The sequence below is a fragment of the Pinus tabuliformis genome, chromosome 4_1 (assembly GCF_031772625.1).
Source record: "Pinus tabuliformis cultivar Carrire ecotype Pingquan chromosome 4_1, CPIR1, whole genome shotgun sequence".
NCBI lineage: Eukaryota > Viridiplantae > Streptophyta > Pinopsida > Pinales > Pinaceae > Pinus > Pinus tabuliformis.
Window position 1 is genome coordinate 476,834,564 of NC_142303.1, and position 21,704 is coordinate 476,856,267.

Consider the following 21,704-nt stretch of genomic DNA (forward strand, 5'->3'; position numbering starts at 1 on the left):
ACTAACGTGATTTGAATGTCCAAAGATTTTGATGATTGATCGGGGTACACACTTTCTGAACGAAACAATTAGCACGTTGATGGAAGAAGTTCAAGTGTATCACCAAAAGAGCACACCTTATCACCCATAGGCTAACGGGACAATGTAGGCATTCAACAAATTTCTTAAAAATGCGTTGACCAAGGTATGCAATGCTCAGCGAAGTGATTGGGACCTACACATACCTGCAGTGTTATGGGCTTATCAGACAACGTGCAAGAATTTAATAGGATAGACACCCTTTAGGTTGGTATACGGGGTTGAAGCGGTGATGCTTATGGAATACATCGTGCCTAGTTTGCGCATAGCAGCGCTCACAAGTATGACAGGTCACGGAGCCTTGGAAGAGAGGCTACCACAGTTGAAAGAGCTTGAAGAAGAGAGATTTTTGGTTGGATTTCATCAACAGGTGCAAAAGCAACAAGAAAAAGTGTGGCATGACTGACATATTAAGTTGTGTACCTTTAAGGTGAATGACTTGGTGTTGTTGTATGACAGTAAGTTTGATAAATTTCCAGGGAAATTCAGAATGCATTGGTTGGGGCCCTATGTTATTAATGAAATTACTGACGGTGGCATGGTCCAATTGGTTAAACTGAATGGAGATCCCTTCCCAGGAAAGGTGAATGGCAGTCGATTGAAGCCATACACAAGTGGCCCGGCCATCTGACTAGCTGACGGAAGCACAGTCTTAACGCTCCAAGTAGCTGAAAGGAGGCGAGGGACTATAAAATACACTGCCTGGGTTGGTGAGCTATGCAATGTCAGGACTGCGCGAACCAGTGAAGTGTCACAAGGTTTGCGACAGCGTGAAGACAGTTGTGCTAGCGCGCAAGTCCACCAGAAAGTGACCATTAAATCACAATTTTATGGTTGGTTTGAGGCCAAATGGAGTGGGTGACAGGCATTTAAGGTGAATTTTATGGATTAGATTCTTGGAAATATGCCGCCATTCTGACATTAATGGGTCGAATGTGTGAGGAACTGTCAAATTTGAATTCAAAAGGCCCTCTAAATTACAAGTGGTTGTCCAGCGAAAAACACTTAGCATTTTGAAAATCCAGTTGTTGCACTATCAAGTGTGTATGGACCTTTCAGATTTTGAGGCTTTAAGAGCAAGTTCAGTGTTTGAAACATTGCCGAAGGAAATGCAGGACCTCTTGACTAGAATGATATTGACACCCGATGAATTCGTGCAGGAAATTGTGGTAGTAGAAGCCCCTAAGAGTGTCAGAGTAATAGTTGGGGTCCCTAAATCACCCAGAACATCAAGACTTAAGAAGGATAAGTAGGTTATGATACAGGTAAGTGTCTCACCAAGAAACCCACAGAGGACCAAGCTCACCTTGCAGGAAAAGGGGAAGGCCATTAATCTAGAGGTCAACGAGGAGGAATCTGAAGAAATCCTGGTGGATGAGGGGGATGAGGAAATTGAAGTTGAAACCCAGGGTACCGACCCTATTACCTGGTTACTAGAATATGTTCCTCTGCACAAAGGTAAAGCCAAGGTGCTGAAGGACATAGACGAGAGCAAGAGCTCACTGCAAACCCCGTTGCTCCCAGATGATATTGATTTTTAGGGGCTGCACTTAGGGTGAGTTCTTGTACTAAAATTCGAAGATTGGGACCTCGCGTATCACGAGAAATTCTCGCATATAGTGACTGAACAGCTAATGTGCCAATGGATGGATGCGACAGCTGAAATTATTGAATTGGAGCCGTGCAAATGGATCAAGGGTGTAGAGAAAGTCGGGTTGCTTAACCTGCTCTAGGTGCCACATTACCACGGTGCCCCAGTGACCGTCTTTGTCATCAGGAAGTTGCTCTACTTGGTGCATGATGGGCGTTTGTGGCTAGAGGAGTCAATTCCCATCATAGACCACTTTATTCATCGATTCACAGAGCTGCCTTACTCAGGGGAGGATTCAGCCAATATATCAGAAGGAAAAGGTGGCAAGTTGGCCCTCGCAGAAGAGAAGTTCAATTTGGAGAAGAAGAAGCGAGGATATGCCATCTCCAGTATTAACAACCCTGTAGTCAAGGTAGCATCGCAAATACTAGCAGGGAAATTGATGTGGAAATGCCGCGCAGATGAGGTGCCCGTACCTGTGATTGCACTAGCAGCCCAATGCGCAGAAGGAGTTTAGTTCAACTGGGAAAACTATCTATGCGGCGAGTTCATGGCCGAATGTCGTGAGGCACAGGAGCAGGGAAAAATGTTTCATTACGCGTGGCTCCTATTGTCGATCGTACTGGTGGCATGGGAGCTACCCAAAGACAGCCAATTCCCTTCGGTCACATCGGAGCTTCTAGAGGCAGCGAAGTATGCTTCGTTGTGGGCGACCAAGGACGCGCAACGCATCAAAGAAAGAAAGATCTTTTGGATCTTCATGGAGATGAATATCCGGATGGGGACTAATCGCAAGCCGCGGTTGTTGCCCACAGTATATGCCAATTTGTAGAGCTTTGCAAAGTTCAAATCATATTTCCACCATGTCTTTATCAGGGTGTGGAAGGACCCTAAGAATACATGGCATAACCTACCATACCTAGTGACTAATAATGTAATTTTCGCAATCCTTGAGTCTTAGCCACTGGAGTGGCGCGCTCTAGCAAGCTCTGCGGTGGAAATGGAAAAGTCCATCGTATAGTGCAAGAAGGAAGAAACAAAGCTCCAAATGGTGCAGCTAGCAGAAAAGTGCATAAGGGAGGAAGCAGAGGCTAAGGCCTAGGCAGCGCATGATGCCATGAAAGAGAAGAAAACAGGAGGAGAAGAGCACGAAGGACAAAATTCACATTCACCTGGGACTGAGGCAGAAACAGAGATAGAACAAGGTGGCGCGGACCCACAGACAATGTCCACCCAACTCAAGCATCCGCGACTATGAGAGTAGGCAGTGCCCCGAAAGAAAACCAAGGCATCAAAGACATCCTTTAACCCAATCACCCTCACTGAGGAGGATTTGCATGATATCGGAGAAATGGTGAGGGATGTCATGGTGAAGGCCCTCCAACAGTTCAAAGAGTAGTAGCAATTGGTATTGGTGGCTATCTAGACAGAGCTGCAGGAGTTGCAGGTTCACACTTCATAGGCTCGCACAGTGTCCACCAGCCTCGCCATCGACACTTTATTTGCTGAGGAGATGTTGTGCACAAGGGTGACTAACATGATAGTGATACCAGACGGGGCACTTACTATAGATAAGGAGACCGACACACCCACGGTTAGCAGTTTGGAAGGGGTAGGATTGAACATAGCCACGCTCCCTTGGGAAACGCTCTATCTCTTGGAGGATGGAGTCATCGTGGAACTCAGGGCCTGGGAGATTCGTGCTCTATAAGTGATGATCGAGTAGCACATCAACATCGAGTAGTCGGACCTGCAGCGCAATGAGGCAGTAGAGTAGAACAAGCAAATAATGTAGGTAGTGGAGGAATCATGTCGAATGGTCACGGAGTTGGACATTTAGGCAAAAGAACCGATAGAGGCGTGCATCTACAAGTTAGCCACAAGGGTGCGCGATGCTCGAGCAGAGATGGCTAGGGTTAAGCTGGAGCTGAACCTACAGATCGCAAAATTGCAGTTGAAGGTTCAACCTTCAACTCCGCCGGAAGTCAGGGAAGAACATACCACCGTTGTTACAACAGCAATAACGGCAGTTGACAGTGTAGTAGCAGACTGCATGCAGCTTTTTGAACAGTCATTCGAGGTCCTAACCACCCTACAGGAGGACCTGAATGTAGAGCGCTTGGAGACAGAGGCGCGCGAGCTACAACAAAAATATGACGAGGTCAAAGGGACCACGCAAACAGTTGCCCTTACACAGAGGCTCACACGGATGCAAGAGGCAAAGGCACTCAAGGAATAGGTGGATGTCGCTCGGCATAAAGAAGTAGTCTTAAAAGCGCGCCTACAGCCATGGATAGATGAGGCTTATGCGATCACAACCTCCATTGAAGGAAAGCTCGCGCAACTGCAAGAAACTCAGCAGAAGATTCAGGGCAGCATTTCAGCAACAATCACCGAGCAGCAAGTGGAAGAAGTCCAGCAGGCGGCCACTCAGTGCACTGTCGAAGTTGTGGTGATCCAAACAGAGCTGGGAGGTCTTCGCACTAAGATCTCCGCACCTGCAGAGTGACTCGAGGGCGAGTCACGATGTTTGTGTTGGGGTCCTGTTGGGCGTGGGATCCCCCAAGGGTAGTTTTGGGGCTAAAAGCCCATATTTTGGTCCAATTTTGTAATCCAAATATAAAGACTCTGCATTTTGTGGTCACGGAGCACGTAGATGTTAAAGAGTCATAGGGTTGTCCACCCTTATTTTGGAAATGTAATGTCAACTATAGAAGATCTACCCATGGTTCGCAGACCATGAGATTGTATAAATAGAGCTAAGCTCTAGGTAGTTAAAAGAATCAATCAAGCAATGAAGATCGAACATGTATGAGAGAGCTCTAAAGTAGAAGTCTTAGTTTTGGGTCGTAGCATAGGTAGAGGGTCTGCAGCTAAGTGCTTAGAGGCCTAGAAGTCCAAAGTTGAGTGCACAGACCCCTGCAACTAAGTGTGCAATGTAAGTCGAGTTTGTAATTGTCCAAAAGTATCAATAAAGAGAAGTATTCTACAATTTATGTGTCTTTATTTCCTGTTTATCCATCTAGTTATGTTTCAGTAGGAATTTCACTTATAATTCTTATATGATGCGCGAATATATGTAATTGTGTTGGTTAAGTGAACACAAGTAAGAACATATGTTTACATAAAGCTAACTAAGATCTATAATAAGACAAGTAGGATACTTAGCATAGTTTGGGAAATATCACAGTTCGTTGCCCTAACAGTGTGAAAGTATATCAGCCCCAAGTTAGGGCTACACAAAAGTCGATTGTATCCTTCGCGAAGGTACTGAATGGTGGAACAGAGGGTTAAGCAACCTACGCGCGGGCAGGTATAGCCGAGATAAATCGACATCACAGCCATCTCGAGGGTGCGAAAACTTGGTTCCAGCATGCCCCCAAACTGCTTCGGGTGAGACTTCAACTCATGCTCTATGGGTTGATGCCGAAAGGGCCAGTAGTGTAGGGATTTGTTTGGCTAACTAACGTTGAACCTGGGTCAGGCCCCCACAAGCCAACAGGGGGGAGGAATGATCCAAGTGGATATTGGTGGCCACGTTCCTATTCCACTTAGACCCCCAACACTGTCTTTTCCAGTTTTTCGGTTTCCTTAATTGTAGCACAGTTTACTATTTTTGGTAGTTTTTTGGGTCCTGAATATCTGGAGCCGTTTTGAGGCCCTAAACGATGTTTTTAGGGAAAACAGAGTGACCCGAAACACCCCAAATTGGCTTGCCCATTTGTTTTTAGCCTCCTCTTTGAGATATTTAAGACGAGGTATTATGATAGCCAAACGAAGATCGTATTCCAAAGATACGACCCCGGGAAGTTGATGTACCAATTTACCCAAACGGGGCCCGCAGTTTTGGCGCTTCATCTCCTAGGGTTAGGTTTTTGGATGTTTAAGGTTTTCCATTGTTTCTCAATAATAAATAGGCCTTTGAGCCTCATTGTAACACAGTTCTGAGGCATGTAGCCGCCACATCCCTTCTCAGAGATAAGCTACCATGGCCCGAGCTAGTCTTATTTCCATTATGTTTGTAAGCATATTTCAGTATTTGATATTAATGAAATGAAGTGTTATTTCTACTGCATCTTTGTATTTATGGTTATATCTGTAGTTTGTTGTGTTCCTGTTTAAATTCGATCATAAAAACATGATGAGAGCCATACATCACCATTGTCATAATACATATTCATAACCAACATAATAACAACAAAAATACCAAGGCAACAACAACCATATAACCCACATATAAACCAGTATAATACTTATGAATTAACCTAGGAGAAATAACCTCATATTAATGATGCAAAAGCCAACGAGGTTTGGGACTTCCACGAACCACCCAACCATAGACATGGTTGAGCCAAATATCTCTTCAACTAGTCACCCCCATTCCATATTCCAAGCATGAATGTGGGATCTCATAAAACAAATCATTCGAAACCATCCAAGGCTTCGAGAGGCGAAACCACCTCAACCCTCAACCAATGATTCCACCTCATAGTCGGACATCACCAACCATCACCAGATTGGTCTCTACGCAAGTTGTCTAGGGCTCCAAAGAATTTTTTCCAACTCGGCTTCCAGGAATAGTAACTCAACGCATGGTTGCTGTCGGGTTCCAGAGCGTTTGTCCAACCAAGGCTCCAGGACTAGTAAATCAACCCACCAAGGGCCCTAGAGTGTTTTTCCAACTAAGGGTCTAGGACTAATAACTCAACCCAAGCTATTACAGGGCTCCAAAGTGTTTTTCTAACTAAGGCTCTAGGACTAGTAACTCAACCCAAGCCATTACAGGGCTTCCAAATCATTTTTCCAACTAAGGCTCGAGGAACTAATAACTCAACCTATAGTAAAATCAACCAGAAAACTGACTAGAAAACAAAAGTAAAACCTACAACACCATGGCTATCAAGGAAATGGCAAGGCTAAGAAAAACCACTTTCACTCTAGGTAATCCTCTATGCCAATGACAAATCATAACCAAGAAACCACATTCATGTGCAATGCATGCCAAAAATAGCAAGGAAAACATGCATGCAACTATGTACCTACAAGAAAAAATAGTTGTATTTGTTGATCTCGATGTCCTCTTGCACTTTCTTGCTCTTCCTTTGCCTTCTTGCTCCAAGCATCCAAGTATGCCACACTCTCCAAGAGTGCTCCAAGAAAACTCTAAGTTTCCAAGAGTATGAGAGAGAGAGAATAGAATGAGAGCTCAAAAACTAAACTGACAAAGGCTTACACTAACCAAGCTTGAGAAAAAGCTTACCAACTGATCCTTAGAAGCCTTTTATCAACGAGGCCTCTATTTTCTTCAATTTCCATTATTTGCCTTCAATTTCCTCCTCACGTGCAACCTGCAACCTTTGACCTTCCTTTTCTCCTAATTTCCATTATTTTCATAAATAATTGTGCCAAAAATACCATTTTTCCTTTCCAAAGCCTTTGCCAATTTCCTTAGCCATAATAAATTGAATGAACACCCACTAGGATGTTTTTCCCACCATTCATCTTGGAATATGTGTCCCATGACCATGGTCTTGTATTTTTTTAACATGGAATTTTAACCAGGGTTGTTACAAAACCCTCCCCCTATCAGGAACACCATCCTCGGTCTTCAATGACAACTATAACTAGCAAGACCACTAAAAACAAAACATATTTCCCATGGAGCTTTATAACATAGCTCGTTGCAGTATTTACAATGACCATCTTCTAAAAAATGACAAACATATTGTTTAGTGGAGCTTTATAACATAACTTGTTACGGTATTTACAATAACCACATATGCACATTTGCTTCACCCAACAAATAATCATATTGTCTATGGAGCTTTATAAATCCATATTGATACACTATTTACAATAATAACACATATACACATATGCACATTTGCTCAACCAACAAATAAAAGGATTCGATAGCTGCATCCGCAACAAGGGAATCCAGAGGCTCACACCTCCACTCTCAAAGTAATACCAGGATTCAACTCCTTCCTAGGAAGTCCAGAAACCACTGCAAGGTCAAATTTGCATCCAATTTTGAATAGTATAATCATGCGCCACTTATCCCAAGGCACACTCCTAATGTGAATTTGATTCCATTTGGCAATGTTAATGACCAAAAAAATACATCCTCGACCTTCCCTTATCTGCTACATAGTCCCTCAGGCAATCCGGTCACCCCCTTTCGTGCAGTCACACACCTTCCAAGTTTTGTTGGCACCCCCATCCTGGGCAATCCATCCCTCGGCAAGATTTCCTTGCATCGGAAGGTCCAAAAACCAAGGCATATATCTGCCTTAAAACCATCATACTAGTCATATCATGCTCATGGAAATCAATGGACACTACTGGGTACTAGTGTCCCACAATGGCCCTACTCCTAAAGTGCTTTACCGGAATACTGCTACCTATTCCAATTTCTTTCACCGTTGTTGCTAATTTTTACAGTCGGTTTCAACCACCCAACCTGGGAATTTCCCATGATTTCCTGTACCAAGCACTAACTTCCATTATATTTAAAATAAATTGAAATAAATTCGCAGCATACCTCATTTGTAGCTCCTCAATAATGTACACTTTAAATCATGTTTACTTCCTGTCACAACAAGTCAAACTATCATCTTTGATCAAATCATTATGTATAAACATATCACATTAGGTTAGCTCAAAACACAACCATCATAAATCAAAATCATGAATCGCATGCAATCATCATAAACTAGAATTATAGATCACATATAACCATCATAGATCATAATCATAGGTCATATGTATAATAAAACTGAAATAAAAAACTAATACTTATCCTTCGTCGGTTCTTACTTTTGCCTTTGTTCTTTCTATACACACACCAGATCGGTTGCCACACCTGACAAACACCCAATGCCTTCTCATCAACCATGTGCACATACACATAGTGTGCATCATACACATACAACCACACACGACATACAACACCATGCAATACATGCATCTACACCTGACATACCACACATACACCTACACCCAATGTACAACACAACACAATACATAATACTACATATGGTGTACACCACAACACAATACATACACCTACACCCGGTTTACAACACAACACAAATACGTACACATAGTACAACACAATGAATACAAATGTCCCAATACCACAACTACGCAATGCACATACATAGTACCACATGCCTGCAACACAACTTGTATGACACGTGCACAATATCACATGTACACCAGTACCATATGTACAACATGTACACAATACCACATGTACACAACACCGCCTATACAACATGTGCACAACATCACATGTACACAACACCACCTTCACAATGCGTACACAACACCAAATGTACACAAAATCACATTCACAACATGTACAAAGCACACCCTGCACACAACACCACATGTACAACATGTACACAACACCACATGTACAATCATGCACACAACACCATATGTACATAATACCACTTGTACAACATGCACACAACACCATATGTACATAGAACTGCATATACACATGTACATAGCATCATATGTACACAACATTGTATATCCAACATGTGCACAACACCATATGCATAAAACGTTTCATATCCATCATTCACACAGTATGATATGTACACAACACCGCATATCCAACATGTACATAACACCATCTATACCCAACACTGCATATGCAATATTCACATAACACCATAGTTACAATAATTGAATATAAAATATTCACAACATATACACAACAATAACACTTCACATCCAATACCACCCTACCTCTACCAGGAAACATTTCTTCCAATGTCTCTATGCCATCCATGCTTATCCTAGCATGTGGTGGATCACGTTGTTTTCATTCCGCCGATGTATCTCTCAGCATTAGCTTGTCCATAACATAAATATAGACATAATATAATCACATAATATCAGTTCATATCCACATGATACTCCATAGAGATCTGTTAGATTACTCTTCCCACTTGATTCCTCATGAACCTGGAATCTCTTCATGCTAATCACCTGAATAAGCAATCATTCCTCCACAAGTACGATTCCTAATGACCTTGTCAAACAACAGTATGTATATATAATTTAAGCTAATTTTTATATAAATGCATGTATATATGTATGTATCTATGTCATTGTATGTATCTATTGTATTATATATATAACAATAATGATCCTGTCAAACAACGACATAGATACATACATATATACATGCATTTATATAAACATTAGCTTAAACATGATCACAACATAATTACCAAATATCATAAGGTCAAGGTTAAGAGAACTCCATTTATCCATGCACAACATTGAGAACAACCATTCCCAACATAGCCAAGGAATCAGATGCCTCACATTCATTCACTTTACCTTTCCTATTATCTTTCTCATGATTGTCCTTCCACCATCCATTTACACTAATGGACCCAACCAACTTAGCCGACTATCATACTCTTACTTTTACCTGCCCTTGCACATGCAACAACTTCATTTGAGTCATTCATTACCTATTGGGTTCAACATAGCTCTCCCAGAGTTCCATCAACTTTCCTCTTTCCCAACCAATTCCCAAGACCCTCAAAACATAAAAGGCAATAACAAGAAACAAACAAGAAGAAAATCATGAAAACCAATAGCAATACGACACCACAAACAAAGTGGCATGATCATGTAATAGACATGACAAAAATGCAAATCAAGTGCAAGAAAATGATAAGGTATAGAAAGTACAAGACTCTCAACAAATACCATGACTCAATCCCCATGGGTTCCCAGTGCTTCCAAGGGAAAGCTCAACCTGAGCCTTCTTCAATATTCCATGGAAATTTCTTTGCCATGCAATTCTCTGTATCATACTTCCATAACACATAACTGTCAGTGCATAAATAAATGTAACAATATACCAATTATCTTACCTTGTTGTGCCAATCACGCTGCCTTGTAACTGAACACACATGTCAGCCACATGTTCCAAAGATCAAGACAACATATCTACTAATTTGAAATCAACCTTTACCAAGACTAACAATCATGTCATAATCCATAGTCAACTCGTAGTCATTAGACATAATGCTACAACTGTCACCTACTTACACTCAAGTACATATCAGCTATCTCAACACATATGTGTGAGTAAAACCATCTTAAAACAAGATCATTCCTTCAAGAAATCTTACATACACATAGTCATATTATGCAATTCATCAAACATTCAACCAACTTGCAAACATACCATGTTAAATAAATCAACTAGATGACATAATCAAACACTCAAACATCAAATAGATGACATAGTCAAACTCATACCTAAATGTCATAACCCTAATCATCTGCATAGGCCAATCCAATTTAGCATGATACATATAAGATCAAGATATTAATGCAATAACCCTAATCACTAACTAACATATAACAACAACAATTTAACATATAACATGTTCATCAACAACATATAACATTATTATCAAGTTAATTATTATAAAAAAAAAACAGTAATGCATACAACCACATGTTAATATCATTCATGACTATCCGACACATGTGCATATGAATACACTAATCAACTAGCATCTATCATGTATGTAACCATAACATCAATAGAATTAAAGGCATACACATAACCATAATGCATATAACAATCCTTAACCTACATACCTCCATACCCAACATACAAACCTATGTGACAACATGCTCTTGCCTTGAGGTCCAATGTTGCAACTTCACTTTGATGGTATGCATCTCCTCATTTATCTCATCCAACTCATTAGAATAATTACATAACATCATGATGACCTAATTTCATACAATGACCTCACAATGCATGTCTAACCTACCATACATCCAAAACCATAACCATGACAATGCATGCATAACAACATATAGACACTGACATGCATAAAAAATGCATATACAACTGACATGAATTCATGACAATCCCAACAACAACATCATCAACTCCTACATGGAAACACAACTATAACAATGACCACTGCCATCCATACATAACAAGCACATATACAACCTACATGCATGCATGACAAACACATTCCGCCCATCCAGTCCAAGGGGTGAACTTGGATTTGATACCACTTTGTAATGCCCTCCTCCCACATCTACCCAAGTAACCGACCAACCAGGGTAAACATATGACGATAAGTTACTATGATATGATTTGACTCCCTATGGGTAAGTTAAGGAAGTGGAACCAGCAGAGCACATCACACAGACCTTTCGCATCAGCAACCGAACTCCCGGGAACCATCCCAACCACTCAGGTAACTAACCCTTGAGACCAAATAAAGTTTTAGTGCAACAAACCCTTGGACGCTCCCTAGATATGGACAAGGGTGTGTCTAGGAGGCTCTAGAAGCTCCCAGAATAAGGGCAATGGTGCTTCTAGGGACTTTTTTCCCTAGTGTTGTGCCTGCGACTCCAGGATGTGTGCCACTTTTTTAGGCCCAGAGCCCAGATCACTACCAAGAACTCAATGGCACCTTCAGAAATGACTTTACACAAGAGAAAAATGATACATTTTCAAAAACATTGACAAGGATAGACTAGACCCCTACTAGCCATGACATGTATTTCGTCAAAAATATAACAAATATGAAATCTACAAGTCTTAACAACAGAGTTGAGAATAGGGGTCTCATACTTATCTGATATTCTCTATGATGCATTGTTTCCTTATCACATTAGTTTCATTATCATCTATTAGGCCATAGATACATGGTTCATTCATGTACAAGTAAAGACACGATGAGATCGATACATCACCATTGTCATAATACATATTCATAACCAACATAATAACAACAAAAATACCAAGGAAAAAATAACCATATAACCCACATATAAACCAGTATAATTCTCATGAATTAACAGGGAGAAATAACCTCATATTAATGATGCAAAGGCCAACCAAGTTTGGGACTTCCATGAATCACCCAACCATATACATGGCTGAGCCAAATCTCTCTTCAGCCAATCATCCTTGTTCCATATTCCAAGCATGACTATGGGATCTCATTAGAAAAGTCAATCGAAACCATCCAAGGCTTCGAGAGGCCAAACTACCTCAACCCTCAACCAGTGGTTCCACCTTACGGTCGGACATCACTAACCATCAACAGATTGGTCTCTTCCCAAGCTTTCTAGGGCTTCAGAGCATTTGTTCGAACCCGACTTCTAGGACTAGTAACTCAACCCATGGCTACTGTCGGGCTCCAGAGCGTTTTTCCAACCAAGGCTTTAGGACTAGTAACTCAACCCAAAGTTGTTGTCGGTTTCCAAAACGTTTGTCCAACCAAGGCTCCAAGACTAGTAACTCAACCCACAACTATTGTTGGGCTCCAGAGCATTTTTCCAACGAAGGCTCTAGGACTAATGAATCAATCCAAGTTGTTAAAGGGCTCCAGAGGGTTTGTCCAACCAATGCTCTAGGACTAGTAACTCAACCCAAGCCGTTACAAGGCTTCAATAGCGTTTGTCTAACCAAGGCTCCATGAACTAATAACTCAGCCCACAGCAAAAGGAACAAGAAAAACAATCAAAAGAAAAGAAAAAAAAATCCACAACACCATGACTATCGAGGAAATGGTAATGCTAGGAAAAACCACTATCAATCCAGGCAATCCTCCATGCCAATGATAAATCATAACCAAGAAACCACATGCATGTATCATGCATGCCAAAACTAGTGAGGAAAACATACCTGCAAGCAAAACCTGTTGTAGTTGTTGATCTCGATGTCCTCTTGTGCTTTCCTATTCTTCCTTTGCCTTCTTGCTCCAAGAATCCAAGTATGCCACACTCTCCAAGAGTGATCCAAGAAAACTCTAAGTGTCCAAGAGTGAGAGAGAGAGAGAATAGAATGAGAGCTCCAAAACCAAACTAACAAAAGCTTACACTGACCAAGCTTGAGCAAAAGCTTGAAAAAAATCTTTCCAACTAATCCTCATAATCCTTTTTATCGATGAGGCCTCTATTTTCTTCAATTTCCCTTATTTTCCTTCAATTTCCTCCTCACATGCAACCTGTGACCTTTCACCTTCCTTTTCTCCTAATTTCCATTATTTCCATAAATAATTGTGCCAAAAATGCCATTTTTCTTTTCCAAAGTATTTTCAATTTCCTTTGCCAATTTCCTTAGCCATAATAAACCGAATGAAAACCCACTAGGATGTTTTTCCCACCATTCAACTTGGAATACATGTCCCATGATCATGTGTTTTTTTTACATGGATTTTTAACTAGGATTGTTACAAAAAGTCTCCACCCTTGTCCTAATCATCTTTATCATTCTCATTGGTACCCTAAAAATCCTCTCTTTGAGAAAAAAATTCATCATCTTTATTAGTTCCTCTAAAATTTTTGCTTGGAGGACACTTTTCATCACCTTGATTAGTGCTTTTAAAATCCTCACTTGGAGGAAATTATTCATCGTCCTCATCAATGCCTCTAAAGCCCTTGCTTAGAGTTAAATTTCCATCATCTTTATTAATTCCTTTAAAAATTTTGCTAGGAGGAAATTCATCCTCCTTATTAGTGCTTTTAAAATCCTCACTTGGAGGAAATTATTCATCATTCTCATTTATGCCTTGAAAATCTTCGCTCAGAGGAAATTAATCGCTGTCATTAGTGCCTTTAAAATCCCTGCTTGGAGGACATTCATGATCATCCTCATTAGTGCCTTTAAAATTGTCGCTTGGAGGAAATTCTTCATCATCTTCATCAAAGCATTTCAATTCTATTGTTGGAGGAAAACCTTCATCATCCTTGTAAGTGCCTTGGGAATCTTTGCTCGAAAGAAAACATCTATCACCTTGATTCAATCCTTTAATTTACGTTGTTGGAGAAAATATACATTGTCACTTCCATTAAAATCATTACCTGGAAGAAAATTATCATCGAAACCATTTAAATTGTCATTGAAATTGTTGATTGAAGCTAGAATTTGAGTATTTTTCTTATAATTGATATTATTATTAAATTGTTGAAAAGAATGATCACCATCATATTTCTCATTTTCATTAGGGGTGCTGTCAAATTCCTTAGATTCATAACTCTCTTGATCAACATGCTCAATCTCATTACTTCTACTATCATCGAACTCCTCGGAAGGTGAAAAATATGACTCTTTGTTCACATTAGAGACATTCCCATTATATTTATCAATATTGATACAAGAGGTGCATAGATAAGATGTTGATGTTGCAGAAATCTAATTTCACTATCAACTAAATCCATGAACTTCACACAAAACATAGAATGATACCATTGCCCACTCTCCTAATGATAATTTTATAACTCGCATAATGAAAAATTATCTTAAAAATTCTCCTCCCCAATATTCCTTCCCAAAATTTCCCCTTAAAATCTTCCTTCCCAAAACATTCTCTTCAAATTCCCTACCCAAGTTTTATTTTCAATATTTTCCCTCTAAAATTAAGTAATTTTTTTATTTACTTATCTAACATTTGTTAGTTAATTAAATTATTTTTCATTTTTATCTTTTATTTTTTTTTTTTTTTATTCCACATTTATTGAAATATATATGCTTTATTTTTATTTTTTTTGTATTTCTCATATATCTCTTTCTCTCACACATATACAATGCTCAAAAGACTGGGAACAATTTACTAAAAATGTTATAAGATCATGGAAAAGACAAGCAATAAAAAAATTTGCATTTAAAAATTTAATATTTTATATATTTTCTAATTTTACCATTAAAAAAAAAAAAAACTTGCAAATTATATATATTTTTAATGAATAAATCGATATTTCATTATCATTTTTATATTTTTTCGAAAGAAACAGCATATAAATTTTTAATATTTTAGGGAGAAACAAAAACACACATGTTTTTAGAACATTTAAAGGGTTAAGCATTAAAAATAATATTATAATTTTTCTTTTAATCATTTGATATTAAAAATAAATAAATTAAAAAGATTAAAAACCAAACTAGCTATCTCTAAAAAAGGAAATCTAACACTTTAAAAAACATTTAAACAGGGAAGTTTAATCTCTTTTTTTTTACATAATTGGGTGTTGTATTATATTCGAGAAAAAGGTTTAAGGAGGCTGAACTCCTATGTTACAAAACTTTATGCCAGGAAAGCAAAGAGAGGAAATGTTATGGGATGGAAAAAATTCTTCTTTGTTCTTGCCATTTCCGGCTTCTGAAAAAACTAGACAAAAGTAGATCCTAATAAACTGGAACAGCATAAAACAATATTTACAAGGCATGCTCAATCTATGTTGATATGCTGATTTGTTGAGTTGTAGATTCTTTAGGCTTGTTATCAACGTCACCGTGCTTGATGCTTGACGATCTGGCATGAACTGTGTTTCTATTAGCCATCATAAACTTCAAAATTTCGATGGATTCCTGTGTGTGACTGCACTTGTTGGAGAGCTCATTGAATTTCTCTTGGAGCGAATAAATTCTGTGGGGGAACAAGTTGAGGTCAACTTCATACTTTTCACAAGTGAGCCGGTTATGATTGTCTATCTTGGCATCCAGAATCTTCTGATGGGCACGAATTTGCTCCAACTCGGCCTGAAGTAACAATGCATTCCCCATTAGCATTGAATATGACTCCTCTTGCTCCTGCAATTCCAGGATTAGATTTGGAAGCACCATCAAAGAAGAGATAACGGATGTTGCAATTTTTTATCCATGTTGAAAAATCTTCTTCTTTTAATCTTATTTTTCAACTATGACTTGCATTGTTGCGCATGTTGTTGGTGATGTTCCCATTCGGATTACTATTGTTTTTATCCAGCAAATAACCAATGAAGTTCCGCTCTTCGACATTGAGACTAGTGATATCAATATTCCTTTGATTTTTGGCAGAGATAGTTTCTAGAGTGAGGCTCCTTACCTTGTTGCAGAGTTTTCTTATGGTCGTTTCCTTGTCTTTGAATACCCTGCGATTTCTAGCCAGCCAAATGTTCCACAACATAGAATAGGGAAGGGTATCCCAGACCCTTTTAACTATGTTATTCTTCTTATGCTGCCATGGATAATTCTTCTTCCAATGATGCAGAACTTCTCCTATGGAATTTTGAGAGTTCCAAGGAATATGGTTGGTGAAGGGTATTTCTCTCCAACAGGTGGTAGCAAAGGAGCAGGGAATGAAGAGATGCTGAATGGTTTCTTCAGCAGCTTGACAATTAGGGCAACGGGAAGGGCCACTAATGCCTCATCTTTGCAAATTTTCAGCGGTAAGGATTTTTCCCTTAAGGAGAGTCCAAAGGAAGAATTTAATTTTAGGAGGGGCCTCAGATTTCTAGACAAGTTTCCAGTGAGTCCAGATGGGCGTGGGATGATTATTGTTGTAGATGTGCTGGTGGGCAACTTGAATTGTATAATTAGATCCAGATAGACCCCAACAGAAGCCATCTAAATCATTCTTTTTTATTGGAGCCATGATGTGAAGATGGGTTTGGAGAACATAGAAGCTTGCCTCGAGATCATTGGGAATGGCCAGAAAAGTCCAACCTGTCCATAATTGGGATTGGGGATCCCACTGGGAAATCTAATCCAGGTGTTGAATGCCTATGTTGTAAAAAAAGGAGAGGATTTGATCAACTCCAACGTGGCTATTTATAGGTTGTTGTCCCATAATTTTGTCAGATCTAATATTAATATTAGCACCTCCCTTGGGGACTTTAGATATGTTCTGAGCCATAAAGGGAATTGCTTTCTTGCACAATCTCCAAATTTTGGAGCAATCTCTGTTAGGAATGTCGTGGTCGAGAAGGTGCTGCCTTGGGAAATTTAAATATTTAGCTTCCAACACCCTTTTCCACCAAGCAGAAAGGCCAGTGATAAGTCTCCAAGAAATCTTGCCTCCAAATGCAAGATTGAGGAACTTGGGGGATCTGATTCTGAGGCCTCCTCGATCTTGGGATTGAATGACCTGCTTCCAACTAACCAGATTGAACTTCTTTTTGTCATTTTTCCCTCCTTGCCAAAGAAATTGGCGGAGGATGATTTCCATTTTATGATGAAAAGAGGCAGGAGCTTGAAGGAGGGTGAATTGGTATAAGGGCAGAGAGGAAATACCTGATTTTAAGAGAATTAGGCGACCTGCTGGATTGAGCCAGATGGAACCCCATTGCTGCACTTTCCTTTTCATTTTGTCAATTATAGTATCCCATACTTCTGCTTTTAATGGACCAGCACTCACTGGCATGCCTAGATAAGTGAAATGTGTCCAATCATAATTGCAAGAGACTCCAAAGGTATTGGCGATATTGTGAAGGACTTGAGCTGAAGTATTCCATCCATAAATGCAGCTTTTCAACTGATTAACCATTCCTCCAGAGTATCGCATATATTTTTCTAAAAGAGCTTTGAAGCGTCGGGCTATTATATTGGAAGCTCCTCCAATTAGCAAAGTGTCATCAGCAAATTGAGAGTGATTTATATTCTTTACCCCATTCCCATATTTAATGCCTGTGATGAGGCCGACCCTCTGATTGAAGTCCAAAGCTTTGCTAAAGGATTCAACCATCAAAATGAAAATATAAGGTGAGAGAGGGCACTCTTGTCTTAGACCTCGAGATGATTGGAAAGCATTTCTAGGTCTGCCATTAATAAGACGAGAGATCTAGGGGCCAGAAATGCAAGCTTTGATGAGGTTCAAAAAAGACACCTCAAACCCCATCTTCTTTAGAACAACCATGAGGAAAGAGTGCCTTACCCTGTCGAAGGAATTAGATAGATCAAGTTTAAGAATAAACCCTTTCTCTTTTCTAGATTGACTCGAATGGATAGCTTCTTGGACAATGAGGATAGAATCAGAAATTTGTCTATTGGCCAAGAAACCCCCTTGATTTTCAAAAATGAGGGAAGGGAGGAGGCGGGAAGCAAGGATTTTGGTCAGGATTTTGTAAGAGGAATTGCATAGGGAGATGGGCCGAAACCGACCAAAGGAAGAGGGTTTATTTTCTTTGGGAATGAGGGCAAGGTGGGTGGCATTGGTGAAGCCTCCAATTTTACCCTTGCGTTGGGCCCATTTGATCATTTTGATTAGATCTTTTTTTATTATTCCCCAATAAGCTCGATAGAAGCAGATGGGGAAACTATCTGGACCTAGAGCTTTGTCAGGTTGGAGGGTCCAAATAGTTCTTCTTATTTCTTCCTCATCTATCTCCTTGTTCAAATTGACATTCATTTCCTTGATGATCTCGCTGGGGAGATATTGCAACAGATCTATATAATCTTCCTATTCTTTTGTTTCGGTTAGGAGAGCTTTGTAGTGATCTGTGGTTGCCTTTCGAATAGCACCTTGTGTGTTTTGACGATTTCCATCTGCATCCAAAATAGAGTTTACATTATTCCTTGTTTTTCGGACAGTAGCCTGCTTATGAAAGGAAGTTGTGTTCTTATCTCCCCCTTGTAGCCAAAGCTACCACAACTTTATCCTCCATTTAAGTTCCTCCTCTCTGTTTGCATGAGAGAGTTGTGAGTAAAGATCGCTCTCCTGGTCTTTGTTCTCTTGTGAAAGGCCATGCTCCTCTGTTATTCTATGGATACAGTCTAATTTGCTCTTTATCTCCTTTTTGGTCTTCTCGGGTTCCTTATAGCAATTTTTTTCCCAGTCCTTTAGAGCCTGCTTAGTCTTTCTTAGCTTGGTTTCCCAAATGTAACCAAGGGACCTTTCAACATGCTGACACCAAGTGTTTTATACGATCTTTGATAGCTGGAATGCAGTTCCATAGAGAACTATATTTAAAGGGAATGGGTCCAAGAGGACAGTGGGTTTCCAGAGTAAGAGTTATAGGGTAATGATTAGAGGCAAAGAAAGGAAGGATGGAGGCATATCCCGCAGAGAAGGAGGAGAGAAACGTAACATTTACTAAGATTCTATCAAGCCTTTCCATAATGTTTCCTTTACCCAACCTGCGATTGCTCCAAGTATACCTTCAATTTTTTGGTGCAACATCAATGAGATCATGATCTTGCATGATGTTTTCTAAATGAACTCTGTAAGGATCAGGGGAGAAACTACCTCCTCTTTTCTCATTAGAGTGAAGAATAAGGTTGAGGTCTCCCCCAAAAATGGTATTATTACTTTCTTCTGCATCTATGCTGGCTTTGAGATCATCCCAACAACGCTCCTTGTCTCTGTAGTGATTAGGAGCATAGATATTATAGATGACTATAATTTGTCTATCTATTCTATTTTCTAGAATGGTTTTTATCCAATGCTGATTAACAGTGTCCGATATATGATTCCATATGTTGTGGTTCCAGAGAGTTGCGATTCCTCTGGAGGCACCCCTTGATTCACTAATGCTGCCATTGTACTGCCTCTGCTGATCAATAATTCCAATCATTTCTTGCTGACCCTGTTTTGTTTCCTGTAACAAAAGAATTTTTGGTTTCTCACCATGAATAAGATCTTTTAGGGCAACTATTTTGGAGGGGTGCCCTAGTCCCCTACTATTCCAAGAAAGAAACTTCATCATTGGGTATGCGGGTTATGGAGAGGTGCTCGCCCCCCTTGATCCTTGTGGATTGCTTCTTTATCATATTGCCCTAGAATATAGGATTCTATAGGGTTCTGAGTGCCCATGGCTATATCTTTCTGAGCGTTCTCATCTCTTTGTTGCTTAGCAGATTTCCTACCCGGCCCAGGTTTTTTATGAGAGTCACTAGATGCTCCATGTTCTTTGGAGGAACTCCTGGTTTGCCTAATAGGAGGAGGATCAGTGGAATTTTGGGAGGAGATAAGCAGAGGAAGAGAGGTTTCGAGGGCATCGAATTGGACCAAAAGAGGGGGGGAGAGATTTTGGGGGGGAGAGGACAGAAAAAGGATTGGATGAAGAGGGGGGAGGAAGATGAGAGAGGGGAGGGAGGGCAGAGATGGAGGGGGAAGAAGAGGAGGGGCAAGCTACATTGAAAGCTGGAGGGCCAGTTGCAGTAGGAGCTTTGGCCATGGGGGTCATCTTCTTTTTCTTAACCATTTCCCATTGTTCATCTTGTGAACCATTCTCAACATCAACAAGTTTAGTACAGCAATTGGCGAAGTGGCCATATTCATGACATACCTTACATTTGAATGGGATCTACTCGTAATCCAACAGCTGAATATGACTCCAGTAGTCCACTTTGAGCTTGATGGCTTCGGGAAGGCCTTTGCCTAGATCAACTTCAACACATATACGCACACAGGCTTGCATATTATCTTTTGGTTCGCTGCGATCAATGAATCTGCCAACTACGTTCCCAATTACTCGAACCGATTCATCTCCCAAGTAATGGAGGGGGAGGTGAGGAAGCCGGACCCAGACCGAAACATCATTAGGAACATCTAGTTCTGGGTCAAAATCTGGATTCCATTTATTGAGATACAGACCTCTAGAATCCATGAAATAAGGGCCATTTCTGAAGATTAGGTCCTTGTCTTCTCTAGATTCAAAATGAAAGGTAAAGTACCCTTTCCCGCAAAATCTAATGGATATTTTGCCTTGAATTTTATCAAACCAATTTCTTTCGACCCATCTTTGCACAGTTTTCAGGGATGGCCAGAGGCCCATGAATTGACCAATGAGTCCTTTTTCTACTAAAGAAAGGGTAGCCATGCGGGGAAGGGCTGGGGGAAGATTGACTTCTTGAAGCACATCTAGTTTTTTGACAAACTTGGAAACGACTGGACGGGGGCGCTGTGGAGGCAAGGATTTTACCGGGTCTGAGAAAGCTTGTTGAGCATCGGCCACCTCCGGTGTAGCATCCGGAGGGGCCATCGCAGAGAGCCGAAGGCCAAAAAAAATGCACGGTTGTTTGACCTAGCAGAGGTAGAGCAGGGCGCGCACATTCCTCCGAACCATGTGTAGGGAAGTTTAACCTTTTAAGAAACTTTAAAAAATGATAAAAATATAAACATGAAAATATATATTTTTGTTAAAATAAATTATTTTGATTTTTTAAAAGTAAATTTAACATTTAAAAAAATAAATTTAACATTTCAATAAACATTGAAAAAATTGATAAAAAAAAATAAAAAATAAAAATATTTTT

At 40.0% G+C, this 21,704-nt stretch overlaps 1 protein-coding gene across 1 annotated transcript; it reads right to left on the bottom strand.

Moving 5' to 3' along the window:
• Window positions 1–20,752: 20,752 nt before the first annotated feature.
• On the bottom strand, window positions 20,753–21,430 carry LOC149176551 (uncharacterized). Its single transcript, XM_089421509.1, has one exon. The coding sequence runs from the start codon at window positions 21,428–21,430 to the stop codon at window positions 20,753–20,755; it is 678 nt and encodes a 225-aa protein (XP_089277635.1).
• Window positions 21,431–21,704: the final 274 nt, after the last annotated feature.